The sequence below is a fragment of the Pogona vitticeps genome, chromosome 1 (genome assembly GCF_051106095.1).
Source record: "Pogona vitticeps strain Pit_001003342236 chromosome 1, PviZW2.1, whole genome shotgun sequence".
Classification (NCBI taxonomy): Eukaryota; Metazoa; Chordata; class Lepidosauria; order Squamata; family Agamidae; genus Pogona; species Pogona vitticeps.
The window spans coordinates 22,139,320-22,160,185 of record NC_135783.1 but is presented as its reverse complement, the minus strand read 5'-3'; the positions used below and the strand labels follow the sequence as shown (position 1 = coordinate 22,160,185).

The following is a 20,866-nucleotide window of genomic DNA, read 5'->3' as shown; positions in this document are numbered from 1 at the left end:
GAAGCAGGAAATGTTTATTCAATTTATTATGGGTGGGACAGTGGACACAGATTTCAGTAATTTTAAACAAACTGTTGGAGCATCCTGTTTAAATAGTTAAGCAATCAGTTTAATGCTGGCTGGGAAAGAATTTTATACCACCATAGTTTTGAATAAAATATCTTCTTAACTGGCCATGTGGATGATGCAATATATTTGTCTTGCTTCAGTCAGTCTCCTTCTGACTTATACATTTCTTGAGGAAAACACACTTCTGCATTTTATCAACAAGTACAAGTAGAAGCACAGATGTTGTATCCTGTTAGACACCTTATTTTTGGTGTATCAGACAAAAACAAAACAAAGCAAAAACAAAAAAGCAAGAGACCAAAATGTTGTGGGACCTTAAAGACTAACTGCTGTATTTTAATGTGAACTTTCATGGATAAAGTCCATCTCCTGAGACATAAGAGTGAAATTATATACCTGTCATATTTATACATGACCAGGTGAGGGTACAGTTAATGGATAAAGTGACAGTGGTTCATTAGTAAAGAACTAGAGCTATGAGGCTGTGAATAACGACAGTCATTAGTATACAAAGTAACAATAGCATCCTTGACACAAGTGGCAAACTGTGGTTATCAATGTAGAATTTCTGTTTGGCAATGACATCAGAGCCCTTGATTGACATTCAATCCTTTTAAGTGGGTCTCTACTGTCTGAATATACAGTACCTTATCTCATTTGTTTCTCTTTCAAGTGTCATTCTGTAGAGATTTTTTTCCAAAACAGTGACTTTCAGATCATTGAAAAAGTGTCCAGGTAGACGGAAATGTTCTGAAACAGTTTTTTGTGTGTAGTCATTCCTGATGTCAGATTACCTATCCATTAATTCTTTTGCACAGAGATTGTTCAGTGTGTCCTATGTAGAGTGCAGAAGGTTGTTGGCAAAGGGTGGCATAGATTACATTAGGAGAGGAACAAGTAACCTCTGACACTACATTTGAACAGGTTGATTTTTGTCTTGTTTTCTTCACTTTCCAGCTTTCACTTCCATACATAGATCATAGATCATACCATACTCTGATCTTGGCCTTGGTCTCTAGCAACCTATAACTAGATTAAGGATCTCTTATAGTTCCTTCATAGCTGTCCTTCTAAATCTTAGAATCTTAGAACTTCAGAGCTAGAAGGGATCCTATGGATCATGTAGTCTAACTCCTATCAAGGAGGCACAGTGGGGAAATTAAAATCCTAACCTCTGACTCCACAGCCAGATACTTAAACCACTGAATGAACCAGCAGTAGTTATTCAGATTTCTCATTTTAGACCAATGAGTAAGCCATCGTATAGATCACTTTTAAGAATTTATTGTTAACTTTAAAACAATGTAAATATTCTGTAGTAATGATTTTTGTTGTACTCATATCCAGCTGGAACCCAATGGCTGACTTTTCTGCTTTCACCGCCATTGGGAGTTGTTTCAAGTCATGGCGGCTTTCTCTAAATAAGGTGGTGTCATCTGCATAACTTAAATAATGGAAGTTTCTTACATCAATTTTCACTCCTATCTGAATCTAGTCTAAAATTCTGTATGATATGCTCAGGCTATAGATTGAACAGACAGGGAAATAAAATGCACCCTTGTCTGAGGCATTTGCTGGTTGGAAACTCTTTTATTATTCTTTATTCCATCCCTAACATTAGCTTCTTGCCTAGAGGATAGAGTATGCTTAAGGGGCATTAAATGTTGTGGCACACACTTGTTTCTTTTAGAACAACCTGTAGGGACATAGTTTACAGGACTAATTTCTAAGTGAGACGAGGGAGGAAGCTGTTGACACAGTGAGCTCAAGTTTGAGGACTTGTTGGAATCAGGAAAAAAATTCTTCACACCCATTTGTAGAAGAAACATAAAGCCAAGGAAAAATGCCACTTGGAGAATGGAGATAAGTCTTATCAGCTGTGAATTCTAGTTATGGAGGGGCGTGTGTGTGATGCTTTTCCTGATTTGGGAGCTTGAGGCGTGCACAAGAGGAGCTCCAAACGTCTTGGACCGGTGGTGACAATGTGGCCTGCCTGTCGCGCAGCACGGACACATGTCTCCGATTTGAAAGTGGGAAACACATTGCGTGATATATTCTTGCTTTGAGGTATTTCAACTCATCAAGCTGTCATCAGCTGCCTGTTCAAGCCTCCCTACTCTCGAAGTTTAGCTGAGAGACGAGCCAGATAGTCCCCTGGGCTTCTAGCTAGCAATCTCTAGAGCTTGGAAAATCACTTCTGTGAATTATACATCTTCCCTGACTTTTCCCCCTAGCCTGGTGGCTAGGGGAATTTGGAAGTGGAAAGTTACCAGAAAAAGTAACTTTCCACACTCAAGTAATTCACCACACATGCCCTCTTGCTCACTGCTATATACTTTTTCCTCACTTTAAATTTCCTAATTTAAAGAATACAGCTTCTTTAAAATAAACAGTGGGAAAACAAACAAAGAGAAGATGAGTTAAGTTCTGCTAAGATCCAGAGGCCAAAAAGGGAGTGAAAAAAAGAGAAAATGTATTTTTTTTCCAGCTGACTTTCTCAGGCTGCAAACAATACATCAAAGGCACTACCTTTTGTCTGGAATTTAAATGAGGGTTCATTCTCTCACTGATGGTATCTTTCCATTGTAAACATTGCATGCTTAGTGGACAGTCTTCGGACCAAACAAAAACCCACTGACACGAATATTCATTCTTCTTTGCAGGAAGCTGTTGGCCATCACTCATAACTTCTTGTGCAGAATGCCCAATTCTCTTATTGAAGGTTTACATTTAGGTGGTCCTGGAAGCGATATGCACGTTATGCTTTCTCACAAAGGAGAAGGTTGTGTTTTGAGCAGAGCCTTGAAATGTTGCTTTTTGGGCTACAGTTTCCAGAGTAGCCAGGCAAGATTGTCAGTGGTCATACTGCCCACTGGGAGGTTATGAGAGTTGTGGTTGAAAAAAATGGTTCTCTTCCAAGCTCTGCTTCTCAGGAAGCCCCAAGTGCTGAGGCATAAGAGCAAGGTATTTGGACTGCAACTAGCAGAATACTCAAAGGCATCTCCTCATAGAGCTCAGTGGAAGTTTTTGGATTCCCAACCCCAGAAACCATTGAATGAGTGACTGTACTATTTTTTTTGTTGTTGTTGCAATGAATCATTGCTTACCATTGAAAGCCCATTAATTCTTGGGTCCTCTTGTTAGGAGAAAGGATGGAGGGATAAGCAAACAAGCAGACACACACTCTGTAGTGCATCTTGGTAGCCTTGGTCCTCCCGAAGGTCATACATCACAGCTATTCTGTTGGCATCTCACATCTGGGCCTTGGAGCCTGTAAGTTTCATGGATCTCACAGCTGGAACCTCAATAGACTTCTCATCTGGCTAGGAACAACTCATTGTCCTGGTATTGTATGTATACCTATCCGAGGACCATTGAGGGAGCAACATTAATGTACTTCATTAAATCTTGTGTGGATTCCCTTTGGTCCAATGCTTGACAGAGCTGTGTACATAGTCTGTACAGTTAGTGAATTGGGAACATAGGAAGATACACATAGGGTCTCTAGTATGAATGAAAACACTGGTCTTTCTAGCCTGGTTTTGTCACTTCTGACTGCATTGGCTTCTCAGCACTCTAGGCAGGACTTTTGAAAAGTAGCCCTATGTGGAAACCCTAGGTATGCTTTGGTCATCTCCCATCCAAGTACTAACCAGGCTCTATTGCAGTAGATATATATGCTCTGTCCACAGTATATTGGTGCACAACCTGATGAAAACTGTTTTAGCTAGTGAATCGTTTATTTTTTTAGTAGTCTAGTAAAGATGTCCCCTGCCCTTGTATTGTGTAAGGGCCACTTGGCTTTGTTTCTTTCTAATACACTGATAATACACTGATAATACAGTATATCGCCCCATCACCTTAAAGCACTCTAGGCAGTTTACAATTTTATTATGCAGGCTATATATCCCCCCTCCCGCAAACTGGGTACTTTAAAAAGGTAATTTACTCTAATTGCTCATATATTTAAAGAATACCCAGCTTCTGGGGTGAGGAGCTTGCATAATTAAATTGTAAACCACTCAGAGAGTGTTTTAAGTGCTATGGGGTGGTTTATAAGCAGCATGCTTTCCTTTTAAAAAAAAAAAGGGTAGGTAGATGTTGCTACTTGTAGAATGTTGGAAAATGGGTTCTTTAGTGGACCAGTGCTCTTGGTTTGTTTTTGTTGTTGTGGAACAATTCCATAGGATTAATGAGGGAATGGCATAAAATTTGTGGGAGGGGCCTATAAAATTCCCTAGAAATGTTCTTGAAATGTAACTTTGAAAAGTGACAAGAAAACAGTGCTCGTAAACCAATTAAGGCATTATTTCTAAATGTTAACATCCTCTTTGAGATGTAATTAGGCTACGCCTTTGTTACAGGTACCTCATAACTCATTCCTTCCAAGCACTGATCAGAGCCAGCACATATGCTCTCCTTTCTTAATTCCGCTTGTCCTTTTCCCCAGTGTGTTTTTACAGGACTTAATGATGATTATTTTAAGAAGCTACTTAGAGTATATTTTAAATTGAATATTATTAGTAGTTTGGATTCAATAGGCATTTAAGCAATAAACATTGTAAGCAGCATATTAAATGCCAAGTTGTTTTGGGAACATTTGAATCACACCAGCCAAAACCAAAAGAACCTTTTAAGTAAAATGAGAAAATGTTCCCTGTAAAGTAAGCTACCACATCTTGAAGAATGATTAACTAAAAAAAAAAAAAAAAACCAAAATAAACAAAAATCCACTTACTTTCCTTCCTTCTTCTAAAAAAAAAATGATGAGCATCCAACCTTCCATTCAAAACTAAAGGTGGTGAACTTGGATTCATCTTAGAAATGGCCTGAAATACCTATTTGATGGTGTCGCAAACCAAGTCAGTTATGTGTTGGTTATTTTCGTGTTGGCTTTCTTCAGTTCAAAACAGGTGGCAAGAAAAGGAGGTTTAGTCCACCTCTGGTGGGTTGCATTCCCTTTGATGGGTCACAGGTTATACAGGCTTCATCTGAATGGATAGTGATTGGCTGAATTGCTCTGATATAGAGCTCCATGCAGCAGACAATAATTGACAAATCCTACAGGAGGACCAGGCAGGCAAGAAGGGTTTAAAGAAAGTACCGCCAGAGGCCAAGGAAAGCAGTGAGTGTTATAAGACAAACAAGGAATCAGGGTGGGGTTTCTGAAAAGAGGGTTGGGAAAGAGGGATAATAGCAAGAAAGCGTTGTGCAGAAGGGAGAGTCTGAATGAGGAAAGTAAACCTGGGGACTATAGGCAGAGGCAAGAGATACAGCACCCAGGAAGGTTGAATTTTGCATATTGGTTTTCAAATAATTAGGCAAAACTTTGACTAGTTGTCTGCAATCTCTTCCAAAATGGGTTTGTTCTTAACAATGGACTCCTATATATTTGGTTCCATTCATGATTACCTTGTAGCATTTCAGCCATGCTGGCTGATAATACCATATTTTTGCTGTGTATAAGATGATATTTTTGTCTAAAATCTTTAGATAAAAAATTGAGGGTCGTCTTATACACAGAAGTAAGGAAGGGGGAGGGATCAAAGCACTTTGATCCCTGCTTTCCACCTCCACTTTTTGCAAAGAAAGTGGAGGGGGAAAGCACTTTCCTTGCAAGAAAGTGGAGGAGGAAAGCACAAATCATCAAAGTGCTTTGATTCTTGCTTTCCCCCTCCATTTTCCTTGCAAAAAGTGCAAGAAAGTGGAGGGGGAAAGAAAGTGGAGGGGGGAAAGCAGGAATCATTAAAGTGCTTTGATGATTTCTAGTTTCCCCCTCCAGTTTCTTTCACCCTCTACTTTCTTGCACTTTTTTTGGAAGAAAACTGCTTTCCCCCTCCACTTTCTTGCAAAGCACTTTACTTGTAAGAAAGTGGAGGGGGGAAGCAGGAATCATCAAAGTACTTTGATGATCCCTGCCTTCCCCCTCCACTTTCTTGCAAAGAAAGAAATTTTGGGTTAGAAAAGTGGAGGGGCGTTTTATACACGGAAAAATACGGTAACTTTTCCAAAATCTGCCCAGTATTCCCATCCATTCTAGCCAGCGGTGAAGTGTGATGGGACTCACAGTCCAGTAACAGTCCAGGGGGCTGCATATTCCCATTCCTCAAGGCTTTGAACAGACAGCCAGAAATAGTGGAAGTGGGGAAGGCTATCTGCCTCTGATTTGAGAAGTTAAATCCTAATTGCAACAAGCCAAGTGTGGGTTGGAAGCAGACAGACAGGGCTGGCACAGAGGAACTGAAGGGCATGGAGCAGTAAAAGATTCTGACCAGTAAGGGCACTTATGGCAACCATGGTGGTGCAGAAAGGGAGGCCCTTGAGTTTGGTTGCTGGAGTTCCTGATCCACACTCCTCAGCACCTTATTGTAGAAGGGGCCAGCTCAAGACATTTTCCTGCCTGAGGGCACAGGGGAGTGCCCTCTCCATTTACAAAAGCCAACTAGGCTGGTAATTAAATGTTTTCTTCAGCACCACCCATGGGACTGAATTTTCTGCACTGAAAAGCAGCAGCTTAAGGAGGCCATGTGGCACATCAGTCATGCAGCACACACACAAATAGGCCATTATAACAGAAAACAGCTCCCTCGTTCTGCCTAATGGTAGGACCAGTCCTGACTGCATCCATATTGAATAGGTAAAGCTAGCTACAAAGAAGAATTTAAGTGGCTCTTCTAATTTTTCATGGGGTTTATTAGGCTTGAAGTCCTAGTGAAGTTTTGAAACACTCCAATACCTGGGGATTGTGGTAGGGCGAGGAGTGGAATCAGCAGACATGAATCATTCGATCTTTCCATGTGACTAGACTGCTGGGATAGAAGGTAGTTACATGCAATTTCAAGAGGCTTGTGAAAAAGTTCCTAGTGGATTATTCCCCAAGTACTGTATTTTTTTTTCTTTTAAAGAAATAAGTTCCATTTTCCCAGCTCCTTCAAATTTGACTTTTGTCCCAAAGATTTGCCATTAGTAAAACCAATGCTATCTGTTTTCTACTGTCTACTCCCCCACCCAGTCAAAACTTGCAGTATGCTATTACTTATTTTTCTGGATTCAAATCCTAATTTCCTAACATGCCGTTCACATACAGCAGCATCTTTATGTGACGGAAACAAAAATCAGCCTAAATAGCTCTATTTTTGTGAATTTCAGGACCGCCTCTTTTTCGTCATGGAATATGTCAATGGAGGGGACCTAATGTTTCAGATTCAACGCTCACGCAAATTTGACGAGCCTCGCTCCCGCTTCTATGCAGCAGAAGTCACATCGGCTCTCATGTTTCTCCACCAACATGGTGTCATCTACAGGTACTTTCTTTGCAGGGCTGAAAATAAAAAATTCTTGAAGCTCTTTGCTTAACATTGGCTGTAGTCCAGTGTCTCTTAGCAACTGGGGTGGCTGTTTGTTTCTGCTTGCTTACATAGACTGTTTACCCCCCCTTGCTTTTTTATGAGGCGAAGGGGGGGGAGACTATTTATCATTCCGAATGTTAACATCTGAATCGTCCTTGCAGCCATCGCCAGCTGTGGGTGCCAGTTTTGTATTATAAGACAAGCAAAGCTTTTTTAAAAAGCTTGGCACATAGCGACCCAGAGATGACTGTGATTGCAGAGCAGTGTATTCTCTTTAGATTTCTCCCTCTGCCATAGATTTCCTCAATTTTTGAACTCCCTGCCACTTCCTGACTTTGTTTGTCTTAGTTGTCTCCAGTCTGATAGAGCTGGAATAATCATTATGTATGGCTTTGCGTATGATGCCCTTTCCTCTTGACTATGAGGACGAAGACTCAGCCACTAACAGGAAGCACCTCTTTGTAGACAACTTGAATTTGCTCCTTGCCCCCCCCATCATCATCTACACAATAACAAAAGCTAAACAGCTAATCTTTCCTTGCAGAGTGAAGAATGTGCTCAGGCATAAATATTTATTATTAGAAACAAGGAGCTGCTTGAGAATTTTTCACCTACTATCTTTGTGTTTATTAAGGCCTTTATCTTGTCGTTTCACCCTTCCTCCCCTTTTTCCCTTTAAAGAAACCACACCAAATTTGGCAGCTTTTTACTACTTCAGATAAATCTTAGCAGGGCACATCCAGAATGAGCTACACTCAGAGAAGTTGGCTGTAGAACCATCTCACTTTCATGATTTATTTGAAGGGTGCAGTCCACAAAGCACAATTCACATTTTGCAGGGCAAAGGGGATACACCAGTGACTGGACTAGCAAGCACCAAAAAGCAGGAGGAAAAAGGGGATACACCAGTGACTGGACTAGCAAGCACCAAAAAGCAGTTATGTCCATTGGATGTGTACAAACTTTCTTTTCCACTCTGCACTTCATAGTGCTTGCCCTTTACATCCTAGTGTGTATTAGGGCCACTCTGTACCCACCTCTGTATCTTTGTTGAATCATCAACCCCCAACCCAATAAAGAAGGATCAAAATTTTTAAAAGGCTGCAACAGTTCTGCAGAATGGGGGTGTCCTCTTTTAACTTTTAAAAAAGGCAGTTTTAGAAGTCTGAGATCACCCTGATACCTCATCAAATAATATCCCCCCCCGGAAGACTCTCTCCCACCCAAATATCCTTCCTCTGCCCTTTGAAAAATATCCCCTTCTTGCCCTTCACCAGGAGAGTCACCAAATGTTATGCTTGTGAACATGGGGCTCATCCCTAATACATTGGTAGCAAATTCACTGCAATGAACGGAAAGTGCAGGTATCCTGGGGATGCTGTTCGGAAATGGAAAAGCCATGTTGGATACACAGAACCTGTGTCCCAATTTTCTACACCATGGCCAGAAGCATCCATAAGAGTATTGTGCAGTAGAGCTGTGCAAAGTTGTGCTTTTGGACTAAAATGCCCACAATTCCCCAGACAGGAAGGGGGACATGATACAGTAGTGGAGTACAGACTTTGCATACAAAACATCTTGGGTTAAATCCCCACCCTCTGCAGGGATGAGGCAGCAGGCAGTAGAAAAGACCTTTCTACAGAAAACCCACCTACACAGACCGGTACCAACACAAAAACTCCAAACACCACCCACAACAAAAAAGAGGCATAATCAAAACACTGGTAGACTGTGAAAATCGGAGCTGTAAAGCTCAATTTCTCAGCACCAAACTCAACCATCTGAATTGGGCCCTACAGGCAATGGCTAAGCGTGGCGCAGTGGTTAAAACGCTGTACTGCAGCTAAAACTGTGCTCACGACCTGGGGTTCAAATCCCAGGTAGCCGGCTCAAGGTTGACTCAGCCTTCCATCCTTCCGAGGTCGGTAAAATGAGTACCCAGCTTGCTGGGGGGGCAATGTGTAGCCTGTATAATTAAAATTGTAAACCGCCCAGAGAGTGCTTGTAGCGCTATGGGGCGGTATATAAGTCCAATAAATAAATAAATAAATATTCCAAGAATGAAATCACAAGAGCCATCAAACCAAGAAAACAACACCAAACTGAAGAGGAAAAACAGCCACCCACAAATAAAGTATTTCTGCCATACATCAAAGGGGTCACGGACCCCAAAGGGAAACTCTTGAAAAAACACAATCTACAAATAGTATTCAGAACCACCACAAAAAATACAACAAATGTTACGGTCAACAAAGGACAAAAGGTACCCCCTCACCACTGCAAGAGTATATTGGATACCTTGCAGTCATGGCCAGGTATATATTGGAACCACAAAATGAAGCATCCACACCAGAATCAAAGAACATAAGAGACACTGCAGATTAATACAACCGGAAAAATCAATGGTAGCTGAACATGCCCTAAAACGAGTGGGACGTGAAATTCTATTTCAAAAATCTGAAGTACTGGACAACACCAGCAATCATTATGTTAGACTGCACAGGGAAGCCATTGAAATCCACAAACACCAGCGGAGCTTCAACAAAAAAAGAAGAAAGTCTAAAACTCAACAAAGCCTGGCTCCCAGCGTTGAAAAATATAGCCTGCAAAAGGTCAACAAACTCTACCCAGCCACAAGGACCGGTGATCACTGCACAAATAAGACCAGCTAATGACAACCATCGATCACAGTGACAGATCATCTCTCCCCCTTATCACAACAATACACCCACAATAAAAAAACATACTGATCACCATAAGCACCCTATCTCCTGAAAAGGACAAAAGCTGATCCCACAGCTATAAATACCCAACTATCCAACAAACTGCACCAGAGCACAGGCAGAATTCTGACTCCTGTCCTCTGAAGATGCGGGTCACAGAGACTGGCAAAACATTAGGAAGAAAAACCTAAGAACATGGCCAAACAGCGCGGAAAACCCACATCAACCATCTTTTCCTGAGACTTTGGAAGCCTACTGACAAAGTAGATGACTCTACCCAGAAAATTGTTTGCTCTTCCTTTTAACTTATGAGACATATGATACCACTCTTCAAATACGTGGCGTTTATCATACAGAAGAGGGTCAGAATCTATTCTCAATCATTCCAGAGTGCAGGACATATAATAATGGGCCCAGGTTACATGAAGCCAAATTTTGGTTGAAAATCAGGAAGAACTTCATAACCAACATTGGAACCAATTACCTCAGGAAGTGGTGAGTTCTCTGACACTGGGGGCGTTTAAGGGAAATTGGACAACTGTTAGATCTCTTTGATTTGGACTCCTGCATTGAGCCAGAAGTATTCAAGAGGAAGTTAGATAGCCATCTGTCAGATATACTTTAACTCAGATTCCTGCCTTGAGCAAAGGGGTAGATTCAATGGCCTTATAGGCTCCTTCCAGTGTGATGGTTCTGTGGTTATGTTAGTCGTGATTCTGAGTGGTGGAGAAGTCAGACTGTTGAAGACAGGTGAGCAGAACATCAAGTGGCAAGTGAGGGACAAGATAAGAACAGCAATTATCTTGTTAATGGTGTCCTTAGAGACTTGAAAGGATACCACAAAACTTTAAAATGTACTGAGGGGTGTCATATTCCAGACTTTGGGACTATTGCAGTTTAATAATTGGTGGACCTAAAATGCATCCACTGAAATAGTGGATGCTACCATATCTGGTTGCAGGTGAAAGGTTGCATGACTGAATGCTGTTCTGTATTTAGAACAAAATACATTTTAATGCTGTACAAAAAAAAGCAGCAGCAACAGGGAAACACTTGTCACTTGTCCTTTTGTGTGAGATTCTAATTCTGTATACAAGGGCAGCTTGTACATGCACAGCGGACCACTGGAAACTTGATGAACCTGTTTCTGCTATCTGCTTGGTCCTGCAAAATTATCAGACAACTGGCACGGGTGATGGGTGCATTAGGTTTGACGGTTCACAGATTTCCTGTGCAGTTGAGGCCTTCTCATGTGAGTAATAATTCCTTTTTATATGCCCAGCTTTATCCTCATTTTACCCCAGGTTCAAAAAGGCCGCTCCTCTATGGCTCAGGAGAAGGGCTCCGCCTTTGGAGTTCATGTCCTCTTTGGGCTGGCACAGTCGGTCCCGGGACTTGTTTACAGGCTCGTTTTAGCTGAAATATGTTTGAATGCAAGTGGCCTTATCTGATCCCGGTGGTTGCAGTGAAAGCAAAAATCACATTCTTAGTTCACATAAATATTTTAATAGAAAGATACATTGTTATATCAAAGTCCATCCTGTCCCAATGCCTTTTGATATTTTTTTTGTCATGCCTTTAGAGACCTTCTATTATTATATTATAATCTTAAAATACTACACTCTGTTGGCTTAATCCAGTGCCTTCCATAATTGTAGTTTTAGAAGAGGTAGCCATGTTGGTCTGGGCTAGCATCTCGGGCAAAAAAATTAAAATAAAATAAAGGAGACAAAAATGTTGTGACACCTTAAAGGCTAAATGCTATATTTCAGTGTGAGCTTTCGTAGAGAAGCCGACTTCCTCAGACATAAAAAGAAATAGTACAGTACATCTACAGAATACTACAGTACAGTTACAGAAGGAGCAAATTGAACCTTTTATGGTACCTACTATCACATGATAGAGATGTAAGTGTAGATATAAACTTTCCCAATTTCTATACTCTGATTGTTCTGGTTATTATGTTCCTCCTCATTTCCAGTAAGAATGGCATTTTCAGTATAAACCATGGAGTTGTATTACAGTTTTATCTATGCTAATACTACTCATGACTTACTTTAAGCCAGAGTTCAAAACTAGGATCTGATGATCATATACAAATCCTGGAAAAGGTAGTCATGATTAGTATTAAATCTGATGACGTTATAACTATATAGCAGTAAACTGGTGCAAATGCAAAGGAGATAACATTCAGTAAGGAGTGAAAAGGAATCCATGGGCAAGACCAGGGCAAATTTTTCATCTCCACTGGGCCATAGTTTCTGGGAGCATATAGCATCAAATACATAGGATTTCACTTTTAATCTCGTATCTCTCAATCCTTCCTCTCCCTTACCCCCAGACAGCATGGGATACTATTAAAGCCCTTGGGTCTGCTTCAAAGACAAAATAACTTTAAGGAGGCAGTCTTTTTAAAATATAAAATGCATAATGAATAAATAGAAATCCAAACATTTTTGAATTGTCTCTTTTTTCCTGATGATTCAAGCTTAACAATAGGGCAGCATATTGCAGTTTAATATTTTTAATAGCCCCACATCAATCACTGTCCTTTCTTTCTTCGTATGCAACACTTTATCTCACATGAGGTAAAATGAGTGCTGGAAAAGGAATTTGCCCACTCTGAAAAAGTTCTGTGTTTGTCCATAGATACTCTATTTGACTGCGTTCTGATTAAATGGAAATCCCTGTTGTTCACAGCAAAGACAACCATTTCAGATGTCCCAACATTCAAAACGCACCTCAGAACCAGACTTTCTGGCGAAAACAAAGTGGCAATTGTTCAGGCTCTTCCATCACAAAGAATTTTGCCTCACCTGTAATTTCAAGAAATGGTATCTGTGTGTCAATTTAATACAACCTAGTAGTGTATGTCCTCCCATCCTATGCCCTGAATATTGCATCACTCTACAAAATTGTGCAGAAAAACAAAATGGTAGACATTAAAAAATAAATAGCAGGTCCCATTAGAGCTGCAGTGTTCCTCTTGTGGTTCTTGAGAGTGATGGGGAGGCTTTGTGGGGAACAAAAATGTTGGTTGCCACTAAATTGGCGGCCACTGGAGCACAGTCATTCTAGGGGTCAGGAAATGACAGACATCAGCATGATGGGGTAGATCAGGCTATCTGAGACTTAACAGCTGCCTGAAGACTTCAGTTGGTAATGCCGGGCCTGGTTTGCCCAAACAAAGTCAGGTAGTATATTCCAGTGGTTCTAAACCTTTTTGAAAGAAACGCCCCCTTGAGCCATTGAGGAAGTTATCATTGCCCCCTCCCTGTGGAAGCGGTGCGGCAGCCATGCCACAGGGAAGGGGGTGAGGATATCTTCCTCAATGGCAATGGTGGCGGTGGCGACAGCAGCACCACATCCACTGCCAGCACCAGCTGCTCTGGATCCGGTGGCGTGAGGAGGTGCAATGATAACTTCCTCAATGGCGGTGCGGTGGCTCCATCGCCCACCTATCACCCCCCTTCTGTTCCATTGCTCCCCTAAAAAACAAAAACGCCCCCTGGGGGCGATATTGCCCAGGTTAAGAACCACTGGTATATTGGACCGGGCATGCCTAGTGCTGAGGCACAGTGAACAAACCATTCTTTGGCTGCTGCTTCTGAACTAGCCAAGTCAGTTTGCGGCTGAGGCAGAATCTGAAGTAGGGTCTTTCCAGGTCACAGCATTTCACCCAGTCTGAACTGTCTTATTCCTATGTCATAGAAAATATCTCTTGGCAAAGCCAGCTCTACTGTTAGTCAAAGTGAAGTGGCTGTCTCCGACAGCAGTTTTGGGATATTGGTGCTTAATTTGGTGCTTTAATAGTTTGGTGCTTAATTTGGTGGTAATTTCATTTTTACTACAAAAAAGGGGAGAATTGCTTCTGGAATGTTCTGCTTTATGTGCCAAAACAACCATCCTGACCCAATTTTGGGTTGGATATATAGGCGATATCATTTACTATTACCTCTCAAGCAATGAAGTACCTTGAGGTTTAAAGTGGCCAAATATTTTAGAAAGGCAAAATTCTCAGCATAAAATCGAGAAATGAAGCATGTGTTTGTTTGTTTGTTTTTTGGTCTATAACCCCCAGAATCCCACAATGGCTATGTTGGCTGTGAGATTCTGGGAGTTGTGGTCCTCTCCAGAAAAACTTGCATCTCTTGTTGAGGGGAACCACAACTCTCAGAATCCCACAACCAGCATAGCCACTGTGGGATTCTGGGAGTCACAGACCAAAAAGAAAAGAACAGAACTGCTGTGATTTTTAAATCAGGTTTTTATCCTTAGTAAAATCTCCAAGAATAGCACTTTTCTTAGTGTTCTTCACCTGTACAATGGTATGTCACACGAACCAAAGCCTTGGCCTTCACATTAGGGGAATGGTGTGGGTCTTTTGTTAAAATGAGAAAGGGAGAAACAGCAGGAGTCTGCCAAGAAGCCTGCCAAGTTTACATTCCTGAGAGAGCAGCCTTTTTCCTGTCGACTTTGTAGGAAGGGGACCAGTGCTTTCTGTTCGATAACAACGACAAACTAATCCTGCTCAGGGGAAGTATGGGAACCATATTTTATCTTCTGTTTTAAACATCAATTACTGTAGATTATTTGGTTGCTATACTGACTTTCTTCACAGGAAAGAAAAAAAATAGGCCAGTGTTTTCTTCCTGAATTAGGAAATATAGCTCTCATTTTGCCAGGAAAGGCAAAAGTCCACATATCGCCTTTACTGTATGCCATAATCTCTCATATATTTGACATGAGAATGAACATGGAATAAAAGAGAACAGGGTCATTTAGCAGTGAGAGCATGGGACTGTGACTTGGGAAGATTCTGGTTCAAGGCCATATAAGCTAGGAAACTCACCAGCTATCTTTGGGCCTCTCACTTTTTCTCAATCTAGCCTCACTCCTAGATTTGATGTGAGTGAAGCAAACTGCACAGCACTTTGAGCCCATTGTAGAACAGGCAGGATATAAAACATACAAGCAACTAGTCAACCAATCAATAAATATATGTGAACATGCAGTGCATGATAGCATAGTGCCCAGAGAAAATTCTAGAAAAATAATACCAAAAAATGTTTGCATTTTGCTATCTTCTGACCAGAAATGGGAAATGATGCATTTTTTCAGCAGAATTCGCACAGTCGCCATGTAATTCGATGGGATTCTGGAAACTGTGTGTGTGTGGGGGGGTAATGGTTTCCCATGTAAGATAAGGATGTGCTCTTTGAAAACCTTTTGGAAATAATGATCAAGATATTTATTTCCCTACAGTCCAGAAACCACATCGCTAAATGTCAACAATTGCCACTGTTCAAATGCACTAATAAAAATATTCAAAGCATTATTTGGGTGCATTTCAATCAATAATTCTTGTTTTAATCTTAAGAGCACTGTGTGCAATTCAAGTGTCTAATGCGATGGTTCCCAACCTTGGGTCCCTAGACTTTCATGAACTGCAATTTCCAGAATCCTTCACCACTAGCTGTGCTGGCAAGGGCTTCTGGGAATTGTAGTCTAAGAATATCTAGGGATCCAAGGATGGGAACCACTGGTCTAATGGATCACCTGCACCCACCTGAACTGTTGATTAATTAAGATCACCTATTCTCCTTTACTGTCAGAGGTTAGGTTGTGGCACCTTTCCTTCCAAATAAAACTCTTTCTGAATTTTAGAGAGGCTCATTATTAGTTTTTTAAAAGTGGTTGTTTTTAACTTCCATCCTATTTTTTTTAAATGAAAGGAATAAACTTTGCCAACACTACATATATACCAAAACCTCCATTCAGCCTCCATTTTATCTTCAGAACAACCCTGCGAGGTAACTTAGGTTCACTCAAGGTCTCTGCCAATTAGCTTCATAGCTGAATGGAACTTTAAAGCACAGTCTCTCTGTCCTAGTCCAGCAGTCTAACTGGTAATTAACACAAGGACCAAAGTATGTGTTACAGATAACCCATCATTAGAAGAGGAGATTCTATAGTTTGCAGATTAGTTTGCATCTTTGTGATTAGTCACTGGGAGATAAGCAAAGGCAGAAACACTATTTGCAAGTATGATTGCTCCATCACAAAAGGGTGTTCGAATCCCACATCTAGAGTACTAATGGATTTCTGCTTCTAGTGCTGGGCTAATGGTAAAGTATGATTTAGCCCTGGCTTTCAGTGATAATTGTAATGCAGCGGTAAAGGATATACTGTGGGAAATCCTAACTTAGCTACGAACATTATGTGGTACTGAGGATTTACAGTAGGCCATAATGGTCCATTATACTTCGAGAACAGTGGTTCCCAACACTGGGTCCCCAGATATTCTTGGACTACAACTGTCAGAAATCCTGGCCAGCACAACTAGCGGTGAAGGCTTCTGGGAGTTTTAGTTTTAGTCCAAGAACGTCTGGGGACCAATGCTAGGAATCACTGTAAGAAACTACAAGGACTTATGAACCAATACTGTGCTCTTCACAGCCAGTCACTGCTATCTCATCATACCCAACACTTGGTATTCCAATAGTCGTTTTTTGCCTTCAAGTCCAGCCCTACTCTTAGACAGAGTGAGGTAAGTGCCATAGGCAGCAGATTCTGGTGGAAGCAAAGATGTTGCTACTGGCCTTTCTCCTCTGTTTGTGGACAGAACATGTATATGCTGTACAGCCTATCCAACTGGTCAAAATTTTCGTGGCCATGCCTCATGTTTGATTTGCCTTGTTTTAATGTTCAGTTCTATGAAGCATCAGCAGCAGCATTGAGTAAATGAAATAATAGGGTTCTGTTTTTAAAGAGATTTTGAACCCTCCAAAATATAATGTGTTTTAGGTAACTATGTACTTAAGCAGTCTAAGGCATGTATATTCATGCCCTGTGCCAACTCACCAGAGTCGTTCCAGTACTATTAGTTCAGCAGGTGTTTGGAATCTTTTAAAAGGCTATCATTTTATCCGCTAGATAAAAAAACTATTATTTATCTGACAAGCTGTAGAATTTTTATGCCACTATTTAAGCAGTAGACCATTTAATTGCTCTTGGAAGCCCTCTGGTATAAGGTGAATGAATAACCAAGGGTGATTACATTGTTCTGAACTTAATACATACAAATTGCTGACAAGATCTGATCCCCCTGTTGCACTTTGGGAGGGCTTATCCTACAGTCAATTACTATATAAACTGATCATTCTTGAGCCAAATCTGACTCCCTGAGAGTAAGAGTGTCCCAATAACTCAGTCTCAATTTAATTGTATTTTAAATTCCATCTGACTTTTTCTTCCCATCTTGGTTTCATACCCAGTTGTGAGACTCCCCACCCCCACCCCACCATTTTCCATGTTAAAAAATGCATGCAATTTTCCAAATATATTCATTCCCCCCTATTGATTAAAACATGTTTTTGAGGGTTTTCCTCCAATTGTAGGCATTTTAATCAATCCCATTTTGAAATGTATGTATTGCTTTCTGTACAGTTTATTTTTTTTTTCCAAACGCCCTGCAGCTTTGCAAATGTGAAAGCTGTGGAGGTGAGTGTTGCTTCTTTCTGCAGGGAGTCATACAAGGTACATCCAACCTTATCTTGAAATTTATCAAAATTACTGGGCCAAATGCTTCCATATCATGTCCATTTTGTGCCCCAAAGCTTCAGGTTTGGTCCCCAAAGGGAACAATAATCATTCATCATTATAAACTTAGAATTGTATAGCTGGAGGGGACCCTATAAATCATTAAGTCCAGGCCATGTTAAGGAGGTACAGTGGGGAATCAAATTCACAACCTCTACCTAAACCACTGAGCTATCCAGCAATTCTTCTTTAGCAGTCGCCTCTGACAGATTATATGGATGCCTCATTGTAGTTTATGCAATCTTCATGCCAGACATTCAGATCACCAGAAAGATCTTCGTATTCATTGAAATCTCTAACAGAAGGGAGACCTTGCATTAGCATTTCATTCTCTTTGTCGCAGATTCAAGCAATGGATGTGCTGAACAGGATTGCCACAGCTGTAGTAACACGCTTACCCACCCATCTTCTCCCTGACTGTTACTGTGTAGAAAATGTTTTCAGCACTGTGATTGGTAGACCTACTATTATTGTAGATCTAGGAAACTGACTTAGTTTAACAATGAATCTGTCATTCCAAAGGCATGAGCAAATGATTTTCTTTTCTCAGACACACACTCAAGATGAATTATGTGAACTTTGCAGTTGGAAACTCTCTGGTAGGAGAAATCAAGCCATTCCTGGTAGTAGTCCTTATAAGTCAATAGCTTGTTAGGGAACCACATACTTGTACTGTTTCATTATGCTCAAGTTCCATAAATAATGGGAGCATCTGTTTTTATGTAACAGTCATCTGTATTAATTTGTCCATGGAAAGACTTCCTGTTTCAATGAACTCCTGAAGTCCATCCTTCAGCAATGGAAACATGGGGTGGGGAACATCATGAAGCTTTAAAGCGAGTTGTTCCTTTCCCTCGAGGATACCCTTGAGAGCACAGCTGAGAAATCTGTTCTTTTTTTTTTTTAATTAAAATGCTATTTTACCCTGGGATGTAATGAAATACCAGCAAGAGAGCCATACCAAGTGGTGGGAATTCTTTAGTTTATGTAACTTGATCCACTCCGACCTTGTGAGCTTTGAATTTTAAAACATGTAAATTGGGAAGAAGGCAGAAGGAAAGGATTGGTTTAGTGGCTAGACAAGGCTCAAAGGCCTTTTGCTGTGACTTAAAAGAATTTTCCCTCTCATCTGCCCTACAAGGTACCAGGATTATGAATGTAGAAATGTGAGAATTGGCATAGATATTAAGAGAAATCTGGGTGTGTGTGTTTGAAGTACACACTGCTAGGTTGTGTCACCAAGCTCCTTTAGAGTAAGAGGGCTCCTCGGAAATCAGGGATGGCTCCTCAAGAGTAGAAAGGCTTGATGGTCCAATTGCTTGCAGTTGGTTTCAGGGGCAATTTTGGCGGAATCAGGCTCCTTAAGCTTTCTTAGTAATAAACTGGTGAGCCTTAGTTAGTCTTTACTCTAAGTTGTGTATCTGTAGATATTGGTCTGTTTTTATCATCATAGCATGTTAACATTTACGGTTAAAACTCAGGTTCTTTAAACATGATGAGATTTAGATTACTCTCATGTTTTATGTTAAGATAAAGGCTGTTACAAGCCTTGCCTTTTGTGTTTTAAAATTCTCAGAAATGTTGTATTTCTGACCTTTCACTGAGGAAGTCTTGAAAGGACCACCAAGCTGCAAGGATGGAAACTCTGGTGTATATTTGATAAGAACGCAAGAAAGGGTCTTCTTCCTAGTTGCAGCCAGATTTTTTACCTCCCCAACACATACTTGTGGCCAGTCTTCTGCTGGGGATAAAAAGTCTTTCCTGTACCAATAATGTCATTGCAGTAGCCCAGGGGTCTCAAACATTGCAGTAGCCCAGGGGTCTCAAACATTGCAGTAGCCCAGGGGCCATTTGCGGCCTGCCAGATGATAGTTTGTGGCGCCCACCTTGCCTGCCCCCCCCCAAAGCGCCCACGTGTCCTCTGCTGTCAAGAATTTTTAAAAAGCCTCACCTGGCTCACTGGCTCTCCCCCCAAGACAGTGCCTCTGGCACCCTCCATCCGGAACTGCAGCCTGCCAGCCGGCAGACAGGCAGGCTGGCTGGCAGGCTGCAGTTCCAGATGGAGGATGCAAGAGGCGCTGTCTTGGGGGAGAGCCGGCAAGCAAGGCATACTGCCGGCCCTTTTCCCTGAGTGCCCGAGCTGCCGCCGAGCGATGCCTGAGAGCGGAACTTGCTCCTGGCTCATCCTCAAAGAGCACCTCCAAGCTGCCAACAGCAGCTGCCACCACCTCTTCCAGGGAAGCAGCTCTCTTTCTCTCTCGGTACTCCCAGCACCAGCCTGACCAGTGGCCGCCTCAGTGCCCGGCGGTGCTTCCTTCTCCTCCTCTTCGTCCTGCTTCAGCCACCTTGGCTCCCGAGGCTGCTTGGGCAAAGTTTGCTCTTCTGTCGTGGTGGGGGTAGCTGCTGCTGCTGAGTACGCCTTTTTTTGAAGGGCCTCAGAGGACGGTTGCCGGGGTGTGTGTGTGTGTATCCGCACGTGCACATGTGCACCTCTGGGGGGTCCCCGCTCCATTCTGTTTAATTTTGCAGGTACCAGTGGGGGCTTTTCTCCTTTGGCAAGGCAAATTCTGTAAGGGTTTTAAAAAAATTTTATGTTGTGCCCTCTCCCCTCCGCTAGGCGGTCGCTGGCGCTCCCTCCCTTCTCCGCTTCTTCATCCTGCTGCTGCTGGTGGTGGTAGTAGTGAAGAAGGAGCTGGAGGGGGTCGTAGCCAGAGACTAGGGCTCGCGCGCCCCTCCTCCTCCTCGGAGCCCAGCCAGGCTAAGGAAACTCCTGGGTGGCTTTCTCGGGCTCTTGCTGTGTTTGGCGGAAAATCTGATGTGGCCCAGCCTCATCCAGAGTCTGCCTCCAGCGGCCCCCAGGTAAATTGAGTTTGAGACCCCTGCAGTAGCCCAACGCTAATTGTAGAAGCAGTCGCATGTTTTCAGGGATAGCATAAAGAAGGTAGTGAAAACAGTGCTTGTTATACAGGTGGATGCACAATGAAGATGACATGTTTTTATAACCACTTGCATGACTCTTGCACCATAGTAGAATCTAGTACTACTGCATTAAGAGAGGTTTTCACTCCATTAGCATTTCATTCAATTTAGACCCTTATTATTCAACAGAAATTGGGTTTGCTA

The 20,866-nt window shown here is 41.7% G+C and overlaps 1 protein-coding gene across 2 annotated transcripts in view; it reads left to right on the top strand.

The window, feature by feature from the left end:
• PRKCE (protein kinase C epsilon) overlaps window positions 1-20,866 on the top strand; it is a 385,401-nt gene that overhangs the window by 327,821 nt on the left and 36,714 nt on the right. For both annotated transcript variants that reach the window (XM_072989347.2, XM_072989353.2), the window contains exon 11: window positions 7,219-7,373. In XM_072989347.2, the coding sequence (XP_072845448.1) occupies window positions 7,219-7,373 (155 nt within the window). The remainder of the gene's footprint in view (window positions 1-7,218; window positions 7,374-20,866) is intronic.